This window comes from Xiphias gladius, chromosome 14 (genome assembly GCF_016859285.1).
Source record: "Xiphias gladius isolate SHS-SW01 ecotype Sanya breed wild chromosome 14, ASM1685928v1, whole genome shotgun sequence".
NCBI classification, from domain to species: domain Eukaryota; kingdom Metazoa; phylum Chordata; class Actinopteri; order Istiophoriformes; family Xiphiidae; genus Xiphias; species Xiphias gladius.
Window position 1 is genome coordinate 20,893,783 of NC_053413.1, and position 17,162 is coordinate 20,910,944.

Genomic DNA, 17,162 nt, shown 5'->3' on the forward strand with positions numbered 1-17,162 from the left:
TGCCGGCTTTTTCTTGCCAACTTCAAACTAAAAGTCTACTACTGACAAACGCATGTTTCAGGATCCCAGGATACTAAAAAACCATCTGTAGTAGCACGAAATTCTATTTTCAGTTAAACTCGTACAGACACCATAAATAACGTAGCATGTCACGGTCAATTATATGTTAAATTAAAAAAAGAAAAAAGTTACAACCCTTACTTTGAAAATGTTTAGCAACAGGACGAAGTTTTGTTTACATGATTAGTATGTCCTGCCACGGGCACCGCTAGCATAGCTGACAGAAATGAAATGATTTTCATGAGTTTTGGAAGATAATTTGGTAAGCATGCATTGTTTAAAGAAAAAAAAAAGTAAGAACTGGACTTCTTAAATACAACCGAGGCTCTTGTCATTCTGCCACTCCTAATGTTGCGTTAGACAATTAATGTAATCGGCTAGTTGTTGATGAGCTGTCCAGTGAGGACTTGGTAGCGTACTAGTAAGCTAATTTATAACGTGTCTTTCTTCCTGTATCTGTCATTGTTTTTTGTCACGGTGTAATCCAAGACACGGGGAGGGAATAATTGGGCCTGGAAGCTGAAAACGGTTTTGTCTCTCTCCTTGACAGTTTTCTAAGATTAAGTTTTTGCCTTCGTGCCACTCTTGTTTGCAGAATAAGTTCCTGAGAGACGAACATCTTTGTTGGGAGCGAATCCGTGTATAAATGGCGTCAACAAGTGATCCGTTTCAGTTTCAAGGTGAGTGACCTCCACAATCTTTTGTGTAATTAGTAAATGGAGTAATGTTTAGCTATAGTTTACTGCTATCTCTCGTTATCAGTCTCTATAGCATCTGTAAACGCACCTCTCCCAACTCTCCCAGCTCTCTCTCTGTGCTGCACTGTGATGTATTGATAGCAGCAATGCATACTTCACTCAAAAACCGTCCAAACTTTTGACCAATGTTTTCCATTTATCCACGCCATGAATTTAGAATTTGAAGAAGCTGGCAACCTGTTAGAAGCCAACAGAGATGCAACCACTATTAGCATTGAAGAGGAAAATTTCCAACCCGAGAAGCAGAGAAAAGCTGCTGGTTTAACTCCTGGTGGTGATGATGAGGACCCACTTGCCAATGATGACAAGACAGAGGTCAGGACAAGACCAACACTTACAGAGAATGTGTGAAATTTTAAACTATGAACTATTAAAAGTTGTTGCATCAAATATTCATTTGTTTAATTTTGATTTTCTCCATTTTTGTTCCCTTTTTTCGATTGAAGCTTCTCTCTGGGCAAAAGAAAAGTGCCCCTTTCTGGACCTTTGAGTACTACCAAAGATTTTTTGACATCGATACCCATCACGTAATATAATTACAACTTATTTTAAGGACAATTTACCACTATGATAATTTTTCATGTAACATGGAGTGCCTCGGAACTAATGTAGCTTTAATTAGCTTACATACGTGATGGTTTTAACATTTTTTTTTTTTTAGGTGAAGGAAAGAATTATTGGATCAGTGCTGCCATGGCCTGGAAAGAACTTCATTCAGGCCTACCTTCGTAAAAAACCTGATCTTTATGGTTAGCACTTTTCATGTCCTAAATAGAGGTTGTCCAAATGGGCACAGAGACTGATATTGTAATGATTGATAATTGTGCTTTCAGGACCATTCTGGATTTGCACCACACTTGTTTTTGCCATTGCCATCAGTGGAAACATATCCAACTTTCTGGTGCACTTGGGCAAACCAAACTACAAGTATACCCCAGAGTTTCGAAAAGGTAAGTGCTTTTATTTTTTGGTATTCAGTGGTCACTTGCTCAGCTTGAATGTAAGAGGAAACTGTACTGTAAACTCCTCTTAAAAGCCCTTTTATCTTTGAATACTGTGTTTTCCAGTGACCATAGCTGCAACAGCAATCTTCAGCTATGCATGGTTGGTGCCTCTTGCCCTCTGGGGTTTTCTGCTGTGGAGAAACAACAAGATCATGAACTTGGTGTCGTACTCCTTTATGGAGATAATCTGTGTGTACGGCTATTCACTTTCGATTTACATACCTGCAGTGGTAAGACCAGAGGTTTTTTTTTAAAATCTCAGAATAACAGGAGCAACATCTGATAACATTTAGAGTCATTTTTCATATGCTGCAGTTGTGTGAGGATGTGATGCATTTTTAATACAGCTAAAAGTAACTTTTTTTGTTATTTTTATGACATTCAGCTTTATAAAAGTATAATACTTGACATTTTGGAATGACACATTGAGTTGAAAAGCTACTCTGATCCCTTTAGAGTGTCCTCTACTCTGCATATGATGTGCAACAATTACAGCTCAATTACAAAACAGCATATACTGGGGCAACCAGCACTAACAATGTACAGCTTTCCAAATGAATGCTTTAGTTACCCTTCACACAAACTTTGAACACAATATGTGGTGAATGTCTCAAAATACCATATAAATCAACTTTAGAGCAGTGTATTAGATGATTGCGTAAGATACAAAATATTGTTACCTGTCAGCATCAGGTAATGTTGCTGTTACACATTTATTATCTTGACAGTTAATGAAAACTTAGTGTCCCCTGTATCATGAATATATTTGGAGCATTGTTTGTAGTATTTATATAGTATATATATATAAATGAGGCACATACAGCGTTTTATAACGCTCTGTTCTTTCCTAAATCAGGTCTTATGGATTCTTCCGTTTGAATGGCTGAGGTGGTGCTCCATCGCGGTGGCCCTTTTCCTCTCGGGCTCAGTGCTGGTGATGACTTTCTGGCCTGCGGTCAGGGATGACCACCCCAAAGTTATCATAGCGATCATGTCAGCCATTGTGGTGTTCAACACCCTGCTTGCCGTCGGGTGCAAGGTAATTGTGCTATGGCTATGATGCTGCTTTCACAAAAAAATGTTTTGGTAGGATTAATAACAAATTGGAGAGGTATGGAAAATAATTCTGTTTGGGGAAATAAGATAAAAACATTAATTGTCCTGCTTGGGCACCCTACATCAGCACTGTTACAGTTGATTCAACACTGCCTGCCCATCTTGGTGTGGATAACAATGATTGACTCAACCTCATTTGTCCTCAGTGATCTCGGTAGCATGGCCAAGGTTTTACCCAACTTGCCAGTGCCAATCACAGACTACACTACGCGGACATTTTTGTGCGTCTGTCCCTGTGTGTTTCTGGGAAATGACTGTACCTGATAACGTCAAGCTAACTCCCTCTAGGGAGACTCTCCTCATTGGAAACTGTGGCCACATTTGCTAACTGGTGTGACAACGGGCTGTTAGTCCCCCTCTTAATGTGAATACTGTCAGGCCTGCAGGGGTATCGCATGTCTGGTCACATTCATGTCATTAGTCTACAAAGTAAGCAATGTCTGAAGGCTGACCAAGATGAATGGATTGCATGAAGACTATATTCTCTCCTGTAACACTGAACATTTGCTGCACACTTACTCTCAGACACTCCACTTGTAGTTCTTGATTGATTAGTAGTTTCTCTTAATCATCTTATTTCCTCTTTGCCAGGCTCTTTTACACTATTTTCCTTTTGTTTGTTTGGTTTTTCAGGCCTATTTCTTCAGCAAACCAGAACCAGTACTATCTGTGGACATTACTGCTACAACAGCTGTGATCAAAGACATGAAAGTCTTTCACTGAGTGAAGGTAAACAATAGTGACACAGAAGCTTTTGAAGCCATGAGCCCATTGTATGAATACACTAATAACCTGATACATGTAAGTCATATTTCTCCACCTTGTGTTTTGTCATGTCAGTTTTTATATTTGCACTCAATTGTATCAAGAATAATGACCTCCCACTGCAGTAGCAGCTCTACATTGTCGGCCTATTTTAGTGACTTTTGACCCGCTAGAGCAGAACATCTGACACCGGACGTCCTGTACATGATTTCTCCTTCCCTAAGCAAGTGTTATTCTTATTTTAAATTACAGGTTCTCCTGTTGCCTTTTTAGAGAGAATCAGGTTGCTGTGGCGATGAAGTCATGGTTCGTCTGGATTTCACCTGCACTCGCACATTCTGGCTCAAGTCCTTAAAACCCAGTGTGTATACTTGGTTCAACTGCTTGACCTCTGAAAATGAACACTGCTACTAAGTAAGTTGTTCTTATGGGCTGGGTTCTAAATTTCCTTAAAGGTAAATGGGGTGTGGTGTTACACAACACACAAGGTCTCTTTTAGTTTGGTAGTTTTATGCTTTATACTTCTTAAGTCGACATATTTAGGTAACCAGTCTGTGCAGTATGTATATGCATTTTTTATATACCTATAATGAGAACAAGTTAGTATATGTGTGTACAGAATTTTCATAATGAACAGCACAACAATTATAGTTGTTGGTAAGATTGTAGTTTGTTATGTACACACAGTTATTGTATTTTTCTCTAACTGATCTAACTATAAGTGCCCTCAACTAATGCCAAAGACCCATCCTAAATGTCCAACTGATTTACAACTTGTAACTATTTTTGTAATCAATAAGATTTTTTTTTTTTATTGTGACAAACTGCATTTGATGAAATGTATGACATTGAATATGTCTGTTTCATGGGGAATAAAATAAAACATGGTCTTTGTGGGCCCCACTTTTATTAATGAAGTCGTCAATGTTATGACAAAGATCACTTTACAGTCCAGCTAGAGCCTATTTTCCAGCATAAATTAAGCTATATGAACAGATTATTTGCATACTGGCTTTACCCATATTAAAGAAATAGTTCAACATTTAAGGAAATATGCTTGTTCACGTTTTTGTCATGAGTTACATCAGAAGATTGATACCACTCTCATGTCGTTAGTATATATATGAAGGTGCAGCTGGTCATCTTAGCTTAGCATAAGGACTGGAAACAGGGAATAAGATACATTGTGTTAATTAGCAAGCTTTAGTGGTGCAGGAAGGTAGGTTTTGTTACATTTGGACAGACCAAGGCAAGCTGTTTTCCCCTCTTGTAGTGTATTTCATTTTTATTTTTTTCCCCCACTAAAATCTAAAAAATGGAAAACCAACTGAAACTAAGATTTATTTGAAAACAGTCAAAAGTATTAACACACTAAATTTTATCATGTAAGTGTTTTGCGTCTTAGTTCCCGAATAATAAATTGCATCTGAATTCAATGTTTGCAATCTGTAATAACAGTCAGTTTACATCAGAGGTCCTTGTAAAAATGTGTAGGGACTCTTAATACCTGCATCATATAAAGGCTTAAAATGTCAGTGAATACTTTGTTTACTGTTTGCTTCCAGTAAACTTGAAGTTTTAGGTAATAATACCTCAAGTCAACCCAGCTCCCCGACGTGTAGGCAACATGACTCGTTTCTGCCAGCTCCTGACAGAATTAAAGGCTGCCACTACATTTCAACAGTTTCACATTTTAAATATTTAAGGGAGAGGTCCTAACTAATAGGTATAGCTTCAACATTTCAAAGAGAGCACCTAACTTTAAAAGTAGACATTTGTCTGCTGCTACTGTTTTTCCAGCTCATCTGTCTTAACTGTCGTGTGGTCAAGCAAACTGATGAGAGTGCTGTGTGGAAAATGTGTGTAAAACCTGTTTCCGCAGGCACACGGCGTGTGGTCAGCACCTTACACGTAGGGGACCTAGGTTTAGACTGTTTAATATTTCCATTGATTAACAAGGGCAAAGTTTCTAGATTAATGAACAAAACAGAAAATAATTGTGTCAGTTGAAACAGTGTCAAAGGGATGGTGGCGCCCTAATTAATGGTCATTCTAGCCCCAGCTTTGAGTTACACAGGAGCTGCCTGTCAGACAGATAACCCTCTTAGAGGAATGTCACTTGCCTCAGTCTCAGGCTTGCAGGCAGCTGCTCGTGCTTGCGGATTTATTAGCCCAATTCTCAAGGACTATTTGAATTGCTTCTAAGGAAAAACAAAATGTTTTTGATTTTTTATAATAAAATTTAATTTTGTGATTTGGAAACATTTCCATGGGATGGCCACCTCAAATGGGAAAGGTGAAAAAGTGTCCAAATTTGAGACTTTAAAACTTTTGGAGAAATGCAGGAAGGAAAGAGATGATTCCATGCACAGAGAAAGTGTTCTCAGAGAGAAACTCCGACAGTATGAATCAAGATTGCGTTCAACTGAGGCTCTGAAACAGAAACTGAAAACCTTGACCATGGACAACAAGGAGCTGAGGAAAGAAGTGAAGGCTCTTCGTACGCAGATTGGACTTGAGTGCAGCCCCAAGTTCAATGGAAAGACCACAAAGGACATAATCAGTGACTTGCATGAGAAGGAGCGTGAGTGCAGTTCCTTGGTGGAGAAGGCTGGGAAACTGAGCCTGACCATTGATGGTTTGGCATCAGAGCTGGCAAGTACAGTCACTTCTAAGACTCTTCTAGAAGACCAGGTTCAGTCATTGCAGCAGAACCTCAAGGACATGACAAATAATCAGCGCCGTCTGCTGAAGTTATGGGAAGACAAGAAGGTCCAGAGGGAGCAGCTCGCCCTCCCTGCAATTACCCAGAAACCTGGACAGAAACCATTTGTCCATAAAGCAATTCAAACTGAGATGTCCATCAGTTCATCCCAAAAGCTCCCAGCCAGTGCTTTTGAGACCAAACCATTCTCTCTGGACAATGACGAAAAGACTGTTCTGGATAAACACAGTTTTCCAACTTTTGGAAATGGCTATCATCATGACAAGAAAGTGTTCATGCATGATGAAACTAAAGGACTTCAGAACTGATTCGACTCAGACAGAAGAAGACAGCCACTAACACTCTGCTTTGAGAAAGTAAAGCAGAGATATAGCAAATATTTATTGAACAATTATTTAATATATCTGTATGTGAATGAGTAAAAGGAGACACAATTTAAACAATGAAAAGCTGATTTATGGCTTGTCCTGTTGCCTTGTGTAAATTAATCTTGTGACAATGTTGTCGTAACAGTATTTGTATCATTTGAAATATAACTTAACTTTTTAGCAATGGTTAAGTCAACCTTTAAGCAAAAATTTCTAAGCTATTGTTTATGAATTTATGCAATTTAATCACGTTTGCATAGACCAATTAGTTCGAATTTACTATATATATATATATATAATTTTTTTGTCAACGAGCTTTTTTAAATTAGATTCATTTGGATGTGAAATGCTGGCAGCAGGCAGCAAGATGGACAACTATTAGCCTGGGTCCTTCAAAGGTCTTTTGAGTGCATGTGGCGCGATATGGGAAACTGAGTGGAAAATAGTTTGACAGCAGGAGAGCCAAAGAGATTATAATCACCGTGAGGCTCCATTTATCCAAACAACATGTTTTCTACTGATCAAAGTTGTTGGTTTATCCGCAAGGTGAGTCTTTTGTCTTTTGAAATCAGTTCGTCATTCCTAAAAGAAAAAAATGTTTAGCTTGTGCTAGCGTGCTAATTCCAAGTAGCCCGTGTGTCTATGCTAGTTTATGTGAACGAGGCTAACAGGCTTTGTTTTTATTGCCATCATTTATGTTGAAAAAAATTTAACGTTAGGATGATCAAAAATAAAATAGCAAAATGTGTGTTTTTACATACAAGGTTATATACACATAAAAGTGTGACATTTTGACATTTTGACATGTTGGTACACAGCAAGTTTTTTTTAGTCGGTATAGTACGTTTTTCTTTTAACCCTTTATATTGTCAGACTTTTGGAAGAAAGTTAACTAAACCCAGCAGAAATTAATTAAAACAGGTGTGTCTGTTAGTTCACTTGGGAATAAAGGACTCCGGTTTTGTGTATATTTCCTTAAATGTGTTGACACTAAAAGAATAGATGATAGATCTTACCGCAGATGAACGGAAAATGCAAGTGTCCATCTCAAATTTAAATTTTTGATGTATGCCACTCAGAGGATAAATCAAGTCAGGTCAATTTGTGTAGAGCCCAAAACTACAAATTTGTCGGAAAGGGCTTTACACAATAAGACACCCTGTATCATTAGATCCCGTATGCAGATAAGGAAGAATTCCCTAAAAAAACGCTTAAACAAGGAAGACACTTCAGTAAGAGCAACGGAAGAGGGATCCCTCTTCCATAAACATTACATAAAACTACAAAATGTTTTAGGGGGTGTCCTTTACCTTAAGGGCAATAAGGTATATATATTTTTCAATGGCTTGGAAGAGAAGATGGATAATGGTCCTGAATAAACACCACTAAGGGATTGTGGAATAGCCTAATACTTTAGAAAAGCCCAATACTTAAACTGTCAGTTTAAATGTCATAGTCGTAGCAGCTACTATTCTATAAAGGTGAAATAATACTCGTGGATTCGTTATATACAGTACATAATAATGGTTGACTGCTCTGTTCAGGTGATTTGCTGGAGAGCTGCGGCCAGTATTGCTTGGGCTGTCCTGCTGTTGCCACCCATCACATCCGTTTTTGTAATTCTCAGCAGGTTCAGCCTTCTCCACCCCATCCACACGTTATCAGGTCAGTCACCACGTTCATTTTGGGATTTGACAAGGAGCTGCTAGAAAATCTGTGTAAAGCTTATACTTCTCTTTACCCACAGAATGCTTGTCTTTGCTAACAAGTGCGAGTGCCATCTTCTCCTTCATCCTCCTGTGTGGCGCGATCCTCATGGTGGGGTTTCTGAACCTGGAGTATTATACAGGTGAGTGGCAGGGTGTAGGTATCAGGTGTCGAAGAAGTATTTCCTAGAGAATATTATAGTTGTTATTTACAACTGACTTTGTTTTGAAAGGTGTCCTGTTGTCTTGTTATTGACAGGTTATTTGGGTGTGTGTATGTGTATATATGTGAATGTAAATGTGTGCATGTATATATATATATATATATGTGTGTGTGTATGTATGTTATCTATATATAATATATATCTATGTAGATATCTATAGATATAGATAGATATATAGATATCTATATATATGTATCTACAGTATATAATACAGTTTACACAGGACTACAGAACTTCAGTTTTCATGTAAGTAATAAATTCTGTAAAATAATTAAAAATGTTCATTGCTAGTTATGATATCCCCATGTACCTTATTTATTTTGATTTACCAGTAAAAGATAAATACTGAGTTTAATTATAAATGGTATGATAACAGAGAATTGGAAGGAACTCTTTGCAATTGTGAAAGTGAAATGAGCTAAATTTTAGTAATTTATCTTGATAATTGACTAAAATAAGTGAGTACATTATTGGCACTGATTTAACTTTCTCTTATCAACTGCTTTAGTTCAATAATTTCCATATGAATCTGAATGATATATATATAAATTGCTGAAAATTGTTCCATTCCTTGTTGGTATGGAGTCTAATTTCTACCTGGACATTCCTCTGATGCAGTGTTGTTGGGAACAGTTTCTTTTAAAATGGTTGAAGTTTGCTCACATGTAAAATTTTTGTTGTAACTTCCTCGTTTTTGCTGTTTCTCTTTAGTCATCCCAACTATCGCATGCTCGAAAATCGCCCTGTTGGGTCAGCTGCTCCACCCTCGTCAGTTTGTCAACTCCCTGGTCCACTGTATCATGGGAATGATTGTGGCTTGGTGTTGTGCCGTCACCATCGGGGGCAGATATGAGACGCTTGGCTACCAGTGCACACAGAGCGATGGGTAGGCGGCTACTACATAAAACTATCACGTTTAGCTCAATAACATGCTTCAGCTATAGTCTAACTGCCTTGATTTGTTTTCAACACTGACAGTTCCCCTCAGATGTGTCTGAATGAGTATCACCTCATCTTTCTGCTGGCCGGAGCCTTTGTTGGATTTTCCCACAGTCTATTGGGGGTGATCCACAACATGAACTATGTCTCCTTCCACACTGTTCAGGTGTGTGATATGACTGAAAATGTTTTTTTTTTTTTTTTCTGAATGACTTGGTCTCAGACGCAAGGACTGTGACAGTGTGAATATACTTCTACTGTATCTTAATGTGGTTTACAATTCTGCCAGTCTAGGTGAATACATGCATGTTTCTCGAGCCCTGTTGTCTCTAACTGCACTGACTCTGCGCCCGATATCACGTTAAATTAAGCTATTGGGCCTAAACAATTGACGCAAACTTTAGAAAACAAAAATACCAGCGTTCTGCTTTGAGTTCTACTTAATAATTGTTGTTCATACTCACCTAGCACTGTTATCACTGTTATTTCCCCAGCAATACAAATACCTTCGCTTCAAGGGATCTCTGCCTTTGGTCTTGAAGTGCAGCGCCACTCAAGCACTTTACTCTATCAGGAACTACATTGTTGTGTATTTCTTTTTGGGTAAGTGACCTCTGTTTACGAAGAAGAGAGACAGAGCCTCCTTCATGTTAGAACAAACTGCTTGAGGAGTTCGAGCTTTCGGGATCTTCTTCTAAGTGGTCTTTCAAAAGTCACTTATCATTAATTTTTCGGTTATTGTACATGCACAAAGTTACTAGAAGTGATGGATTATTAAAATATTTTAATTTGATATAAACAGGATACATTCCAAGAGCATGGATCTGCAAAACACTGAATCTTCATTTGAACAGGTCAGTATAATTTCTCGAGTATATATGATTAAACACAAATTACTTGTTAATGTTTTGGCAATGACCAATGTAAAGCATTGCATGGATGTGTTTGTGTGCAATCTCCCCCTCCAGCTCTGTCCAGCCTCTTGACAGCATAACTGGACTGCTGGACCTCTCCCTGCTCTACCATCTGTGGATCAGTGCAAGCTTCCTCCTCTTTACATGGTACATCACACTGCTGCTCTTCAGGATCTTTGTTACTGAGGTATGTGGGTTTTTTTTTTGTTTTGTTTTGTTTTGTTTTTAAAAAAAAAATCTCTATATATAGCCCCTTAATATTGCATTTTACTGCGTTACAGTACATAAGTCAAATAAACATTGAGGCACGCTTTTGTTAAATTTATATTCTTTCCATTTTATTTTTGTGTTTTATAACTTCTGATGTGATCAACATTGATTCAGACTTGATTTGAGCAGATCTGCTGGTTAGAGGTTACTGCTTAAACCTTATGCACTGCATAGTCAACATGCCTCCCGACCATTGTGACCACCATAAAGTAGCATACTGCAGTTTTGATTATCCATTTGAATATAAATGACCTAAAAGTAGGGTGTTGTGTTGCCAGGAAAAGACCCTAGAGGGCAGCGTTGCTTTGAATGTCAAAGTATTTGAAGAACAACAGTCTTAGCAGGCTTCTGGGTATATCATTGGTAAATGTCTCAGAATGATCTTAAGTGATCAGTTAAAATGATACTTGAGAAGCCTGACTTTAATATTATGTTATTTTATAATATTGGTAGTATGTTATCTGACATGTTTCTTATTGGCAGGTGTACAGTTTTCCTGTGCAGCCATCTTTCACTGAAGATGACCACCACTGTCTATCCAAAGTTCTTGCAAACAAGCAGCCAATGATATTAAAGGTAGGTAAGACACACGTGTATATCCTTTTTAAGTTTACTCTTACTTGTGTGCCTTCTGATTACCAAATTTGGGTGTTGTGACTTGTTCTTCCCCAAATTTTAGTTCCTAGCTCTGCAGGACTTGGCTCTGCTGTCTCAACACTCCCCATCACGACGCTTTGAGGTCTTCAGTCTGAGTCAGCCAGGTCTGTTATGTTATCTGCACAGAAAAGAGGTTGATTTATTTATTTTTTATTTTTCTCACTGTGTAAAATAAATCTTTACATACTTCAGATACTCAGATTGTATTTTTAAATAGCTTTCAACAAAAGCAAAATGTATTTACTGTATCTTCTCATTCTTCTCTTTCTCAGGTGGCCACGCTCATAACTGGAACGCCATCAGTAGAGAGTGTCTGTCTCTGCTGGCCGATCTGACCCAGAGACTTGTGGCCTATCATGACACTGTCGCAACCAATGGCAGGGCCAAATCCCTGTCTACTGGGAGTGAAAGGAAGACTTCATCTGAAGCGTCAGGTACGTTGTAGTTGTCGTTGATATTAGTGAAGACCTAGTCATTATTTGAAACTTTTATTTGATAAGTTCTGTTTGGAAAAGTAATAAAAGCCCTGATATATTATATGATTACATACTTTATGTGGACACAGTACCAGTACACACATTGCAATAGCTTTTGTTGTGAATAGTAATTAGTGGGCTAATGCCTAGGAAATAGATATAGTCCATCTACTATCATAACGATTTTTTTAATCTAAAAAATGTGTGGAAATATTAAAAATAAATGTAATTGTTTGTGACCACTGGCATCCGTCCTTTTATTATTCTTACAAGTAACCTCAGGCACAGAAGATTTGATGTCCCCGAGGCCCCCTCTGCTGATGAAAACTCCAGCTTCAGTCTTAGCTCGCTCCATTGCTGGAGGCCCTCAGAGCCCTCTGACGGCACCGTTCACCCCCGACCTGGACAGCCCCTTCGCTTCTCCGGCCCTGCGGCGCCTCACTGCTTCAGCAGAACAATGCTCACCGTGGTACGGCACGGTGCAGAGCCCGCACATCATGAGGAGAGCGCCAAAACTCTGGTCCACCTCAACAGGTGAGAAGAGGCTCATGGAAGATGACATGTCGCTCAGAGTGAACAGACATTGTAGGATCCAATTTTAACCAAACAGAGTTGGCAAAATTGTAAATCGAGCCACTACTGGTACATTTCTGTTCCTGCTAGATCATTAAAAATGTTGAAATTCTGTATGTGTGTATATAAAAAGATAGTTGACATGCTGATATCAAGGGATTTTCAGTCAATAGACGACGACAAATTTCACCTTGTGTGATCTGCTATGACAGCTCCGAAACTGTTAATGTTTAGTATTTTTTTTATTTGGAATTTTCATTTTTCTGTATTTTTTTTTTTTTTTTTCCACCTTAAATGATGATCAGCTAATTTCAGTAATTGCCACAGCTTTTGAACTTCTTGCATGGCAGTATGCCATTCTCTCATTGACTCATTGGATCATTCCATAAGCTTTGTAGTAGATGGATGGTTGGTTGATTTCTGAAAGTCCAGCTTTCTTGCTCCCATTTGTGACTTTATCCTCTGTCTCGGTGCAGATTCACAGGTCAATGGCAGTCCCCACCCATCCCCTGCCTCAGTTCCCAGTCCCAAGCAGGAACCCTCCAAACCAGGTCTCCTTGCTCAGTTCCTCCAGAACAGAAAAGAACAGGTACTTCAGTCTTGTTACAAAGCAGAATCATAGTGTAATTGTTAGTCTGTCCAGCATTGTACTTCTGACATAAGGCTTTTCACACTTAAAATTTACACTGATCAACCATAACATTTAAACCAGTTAGCAGTTTTAATGTTGTAGCTGATCAGTGTATTAACTCTGGGATAGTACCATAGGAGTCAAACGAAATGGTCTGCCTCACCTGACTACACCTGGTGGTTACGTGCGAAAATGGACAGACCTTTTATTTGTATATTCTTTTTCCTCTTTCTTCATTCACATCTTAATCACAAAAATCACTTCTGTCCCAGTGGCAAAAAGGCAGTGTTTTTCAGAGATGAGACAGAAGGACTGTGACTGAAATCAGGATCAGGTTCTCAACAGTGGCCAGAACATGTGTCTGAGTTACTAATGTATCAGCGATAACTTCTCCTTTATAAAGTCACATCATCTTCCTTTTTTTTTTTTCTTTGTTTCCACTCAAATGTGGAAATACCCCAGTGTTAAAGATTTTGCAAGGGGTTTTAGCCCAGGGTTAAGTGTGAAAAGTCATTATTTGTGCTCATTATCTTGCCAAGTTTTGATACCCAAACAACTCTACACTTACCTGTCCCATTCAGGTTAAAAATTTCTTGGCAAAGCGGGTGCTGATAATGTATTTGTTTAACAAGGTAAGTATGTTTGGCATGCGCATGCTGTCTCCCGTAGATCTCTGAACACCGAGGGGCTTCCTGCATGCTCTTGTTTGGCACGGTAGATTTTCATTTGGTTTTAGCAAATCTAACAAGCTCACCCCGCAGGCATCACTAATTTAACTCCTGGTTGGGCCTAATTGTTTAGGCATTAGGGATACAGCTCATTTCCATCCATCTAGCTGTTACAATGAGCCTTACTAATTACCTTAAAAGCTTGAATTAGGGAATCGTGTAACATTTGTCTTGGTGTTATTTGTAATCAGATGTTTAGAATTTTTTTTTTTTTTGTGATAATATCAAAAACATCGTACTTGCACTGCACTATTTCATTTTGTGTAGAAACTAGTTTCATAAGTCTGCTTTGCTTTGTGAGGTTTATGTACCTTCCTTTAATCAAGCATGCCTGTCGTCGCACTGTGTCCCACTAACAACTTTCCCATTCATTGTTCTGAAGCTGTAATTGTCAATTAGAGGAGAACTCCTACTAGCTAACATTGTGTCTTGCAGCTTCCAGAAGCCTCCAGTCAGGCTCTCTTTGCTGACAGCCAGGCTCATATCTGGGCTTTAGAAGGTAGGAAGAGATGGTAGACTTTTTTTTTTTTTTTTTTTAATTTTCATTCAATATGGATCCACCCTCTTAACCCCAACATGTTAATTATTTCCTCTAATCTAATCTAACATCCTCCTCCAGGACTCTCTTATCTTGTTCAAGCCTCCTACTCAGAAGACCAGTTTGGGGTCGTCCAGACTACATTACCCAGCATTCTCAGCTGCATGCTGGTCTTACAAGAGGCAAGTTGGTTTAGTGGGGTTATACTCGGTGCACATACCGATTTAACATGCAAGTATGGTATGTAAGTTAAATGGTGCATATGTACATACATGACCTTGTTGTCATACCAACTGATGTCATGTTTAATTCTACTTCCTTATTTGCTGCGTTGTGCTGAGCGAGTGAATCGGCATACCATAGCAGCCTGCTGTAAATTAAAAACTTTTTATTTTTTTTAAACATACAAAAACGATGCAATACTGTGACCTTACTAACATTTGACAGTCACAAAGAAATAAAGGGTCTGTTCATCCAAAACACAAAATATTTTCACCTTGTTGACCTGGTAACTATCTACGTGGTGCCTAGGCGTGTAAGTCTAGACACTTTTGGCTTTATCTGAAAAGGTTTTGAGTTATCGACTGCTGAGAATTATATCAGTTTCATCAATTTATTGGTCAGGGAAGAAGCAGTTCTGTGTCTGTGCAGCGTTCAGTCTGAGTCACCACATACAGGCTTGCGCTAACATTGGCGTAGTGACACGCTGACATAGCTACACAGACACGGCCTGCACATACAACAGAGCCTCATCTACACCGCAGGGTGGATGCAGGGAAAACAAATGACCGTTTCTTACTTTGAGCAACAGTTGTCCTCCTCGTCCTCAGGCTGTGGATCGCCACTTCAAGCTGCCCCATGCCTCGAGTAAGCCCGTCAGGTCGACCAGCAGCATGGGAGACTCTTCTTACAAAACGCTGCGCTTTGCTCTCAGGGCCACACTCAAGACTGCTATCTACAGGATATCCACTACTTTCGGCCATCACTTAAAGTAAGGCCTGTCGTTAGAAATTCGCTTTTTTCCCAATGGAAAAAAAAGATTATGTTTGAGTATATTAATTTTTGATATATATATCTTTTTTTTTTTTTAATCCTCAGTGCTGTTCAGATGTCTGCAGAGCATTGGAAAAGACTGCAGCAGTTTCTGGAGTACAAGGAATAACATCCCTGACACTTGGCTGTGTGTGTGTGTGTGGACACATCAGCTTAAGTGAGACAACAAGTGAAAGCCCCATGATAGTGCCTCTTTTAACATTTATGTCTGCACCATGTCTTGGGGGATTGTATTTGATTGGCAAGATCACATCTCCTACATGCATGAGGGAGGGGGAGCAGGACTCCAGCTGACGGACTGCACCAAGTTGGCAGGGGTCCTAAAAGACTGTCACCTCCTTTTTGTTTGGGTGATTTAAACCAGCTGACTGCATGGATTAGCAACTCATCCCAAAAGATGTTTCTTTCATTTGTGTCAAAAAATAATATCACAATATTATATTTTATTTTTGTTGATTGGGATGAGTTGTGAAGGGCTGTTTGTCCTGCATTATGTACAAACTGTTGTGGTTTCATACTCCATCTGCTGTCCACTCAAATTATATCCTTGTGATTTCAAAACATTTTGTGTCATGTTAGATGAGCGAAAGAAATGATGCAAATGGTTGAAGTAGCCAGCAGGGATGTACTATGTGTTATGAGATCTCCTCAGTTCAAGGGTGTCTGATATATGTTCTGAAAATGTGTTTTCTCGGATCTGGTTTTGTTCTAGACACCACCCCAGAGAACTGGTTCAGAGCTATGTACATCAGTCCATGTTCTCTGACTAAGAAAACACACCATAATTAGATTTACAAATCAGACGATTGTATATGTAAACTGTTTTTTTTTCAGTTGTTTGTGTGAAATAAGGCTGTAATTTATGTCAGATCAAGATTGGTATTTTGTGTGACTGGTTACAGTTGTGGCTAAATGCTTTGTCAACGCAAACATGAGTTTGAGTTTTCACTCAGAGACCCGTTGAATAAAAACATGATATAAAGATCATTTGTCAGGTTTATGTCATTTCTCAGCTGAAATAAGCAAAAGGCCACGACTGTGGAGCACAGTTGTCTTCGTCATATATGATGGGAACTGCTCACAGAAATTTCAGTCCTGTATATACTGTATATCAAGTTTTTACTACACTTGATTGGCATTTTATGTAATGGGGGGAAAAAAGGTGTAATGCCAAAGTTCATGGGGATATGACATGGTGCGTAAGATGTGGAAAGTGGAGGTACAATGGAAACTGATTTCAAAAAAGGTTTTAAAATGTTTTGAAATCACAATGAATCGATGTCCTCAGCTCCACTATGCTTATCTGGGTACTGAGTCCTCAAACAGGCATCCCCCAAAACACCAGATGATCAGATGGACAACAGACATTTTGGACAAGGAAGCGAGTTTGCTCAAAACATCCATTAATACCACGGATGTTTTTCACAGCAGACATTTTGACTTGTCATTGTAGGAACAGCATAGATGTTACTAATGACTTTAACAACGTCTCGATTTTTGGCTTTACGAGTCCGGCTGTGTTGGATCAAAGTGTGAGTGAGAGTGAAGCAGCCAGACAGAATTCGGCCATAATTACTGTGACATGTCAAAATGTCTGCTGAATCAAAAACAAACAGCTGGGCATACAAATTATGTTTTGATTTAAATTTTTGAAATA

At 38.8% G+C, this 17,162-nt stretch overlaps 3 protein-coding genes across 3 annotated transcripts; all 3 read left to right on the plus strand.

Annotated features, from left to right (window-relative positions):
• The first annotated feature begins 80 nt into the window (after positions 1-80).
• yipf1 (Yip1 domain family, member 1) lies at positions 81-4,659 on the plus strand. Its single transcript, XM_040143488.1, has 10 exons — positions 81-322; positions 656-740; positions 976-1,133; positions 1,265-1,345; positions 1,480-1,567; positions 1,652-1,768; positions 1,886-2,052; positions 2,679-2,861; positions 3,572-3,667; positions 3,956-4,659. The coding sequence occupies exons 2-9, from the start codon at positions 707-709 to the stop codon at positions 3,659-3,661; spliced, it is 918 nt and encodes a 305-aa protein (XP_039999422.1). The 5' UTR covers positions 81-322; positions 656-706; the 3' UTR covers positions 3,662-3,667; positions 3,956-4,659.
• Positions 4,660-5,977: 1,318 nt separating this feature from the next.
• On the plus strand, positions 5,978-6,736 carry zgc:113691 (uncharacterized protein LOC503529 homolog). The gene has a single exon (XM_040143783.1). It carries the CDS (start codon positions 5,978-5,980, stop codon positions 6,734-6,736), a length of 759 nt encoding a protein of 252 aa, XP_039999717.1.
• Positions 6,737-7,138: 402 nt separating this feature from the next.
• ndc1 (NDC1 transmembrane nucleoporin) lies at positions 7,139-16,492 on the plus strand. Its single transcript, XM_040143242.1, has 18 exons — positions 7,139-7,342; positions 8,341-8,461; positions 8,544-8,645; positions 9,438-9,612; positions 9,705-9,831; positions 10,160-10,268; positions 10,468-10,519; positions 10,634-10,766; positions 11,333-11,425; positions 11,529-11,610; positions 11,779-11,940; positions 12,256-12,516; positions 13,032-13,144; positions 13,768-13,818; positions 14,350-14,413; positions 14,534-14,634; positions 15,283-15,443; positions 15,551-16,492. The coding sequence occupies exons 1-18, from the start codon at positions 7,304-7,306 to the stop codon at positions 15,612-15,614; spliced, it is 2,010 nt and encodes a 669-aa protein (XP_039999176.1). The 5' UTR covers positions 7,139-7,303; the 3' UTR covers positions 15,615-16,492.
• Positions 16,493-17,162: the final 670 nt, after the last annotated feature.

Excerpts from the sequence above, each read along its gene's own strand:
- zgc:113691 (XM_040143783.1), top strand. The coding sequence starts at position 5,978 with ATGGCCACCTCAAATGGGAAAGGTGAAAAAGTGTCCAAATTTGAGACT.
- yipf1 (XM_040143488.1), top strand. The coding sequence starts at position 707 with ATGGCGTCAACAAGTGATCCGTTTCAGTTTCAAG. Across the intron at positions 1,346-1,479 it reads TTGACATCGATACCCATCAC|GTGAAGGAAAGAATTATTGG; the intron begins GTAATATAATTA and ends TTTTTTTTTTAG. Across the intron at positions 2,053-2,678 it reads CGATTTACATACCTGCAGTG|GTCTTATGGATTCTTCCGTT; the intron begins GTAAGACCAGAG and ends TTCCTAAATCAG.
- ndc1 (XM_040143242.1), top strand. The coding sequence starts at position 7,304 with ATGTTTTCTACTGATCAAAGTTGTTGGTTTATCCGCAAG. Across the intron at positions 14,635-15,282 it reads GCATGCTGGTCTTACAAGAG|GCTGTGGATCGCCACTTCAA; the intron begins GCAAGTTGGTTT and ends CCTCGTCCTCAG. Across the intron at positions 15,444-15,550 it reads ACTTTCGGCCATCACTTAAA|TGCTGTTCAGATGTCTGCAG; the intron begins GTAAGGCCTGTC and ends TTTAATCCTCAG.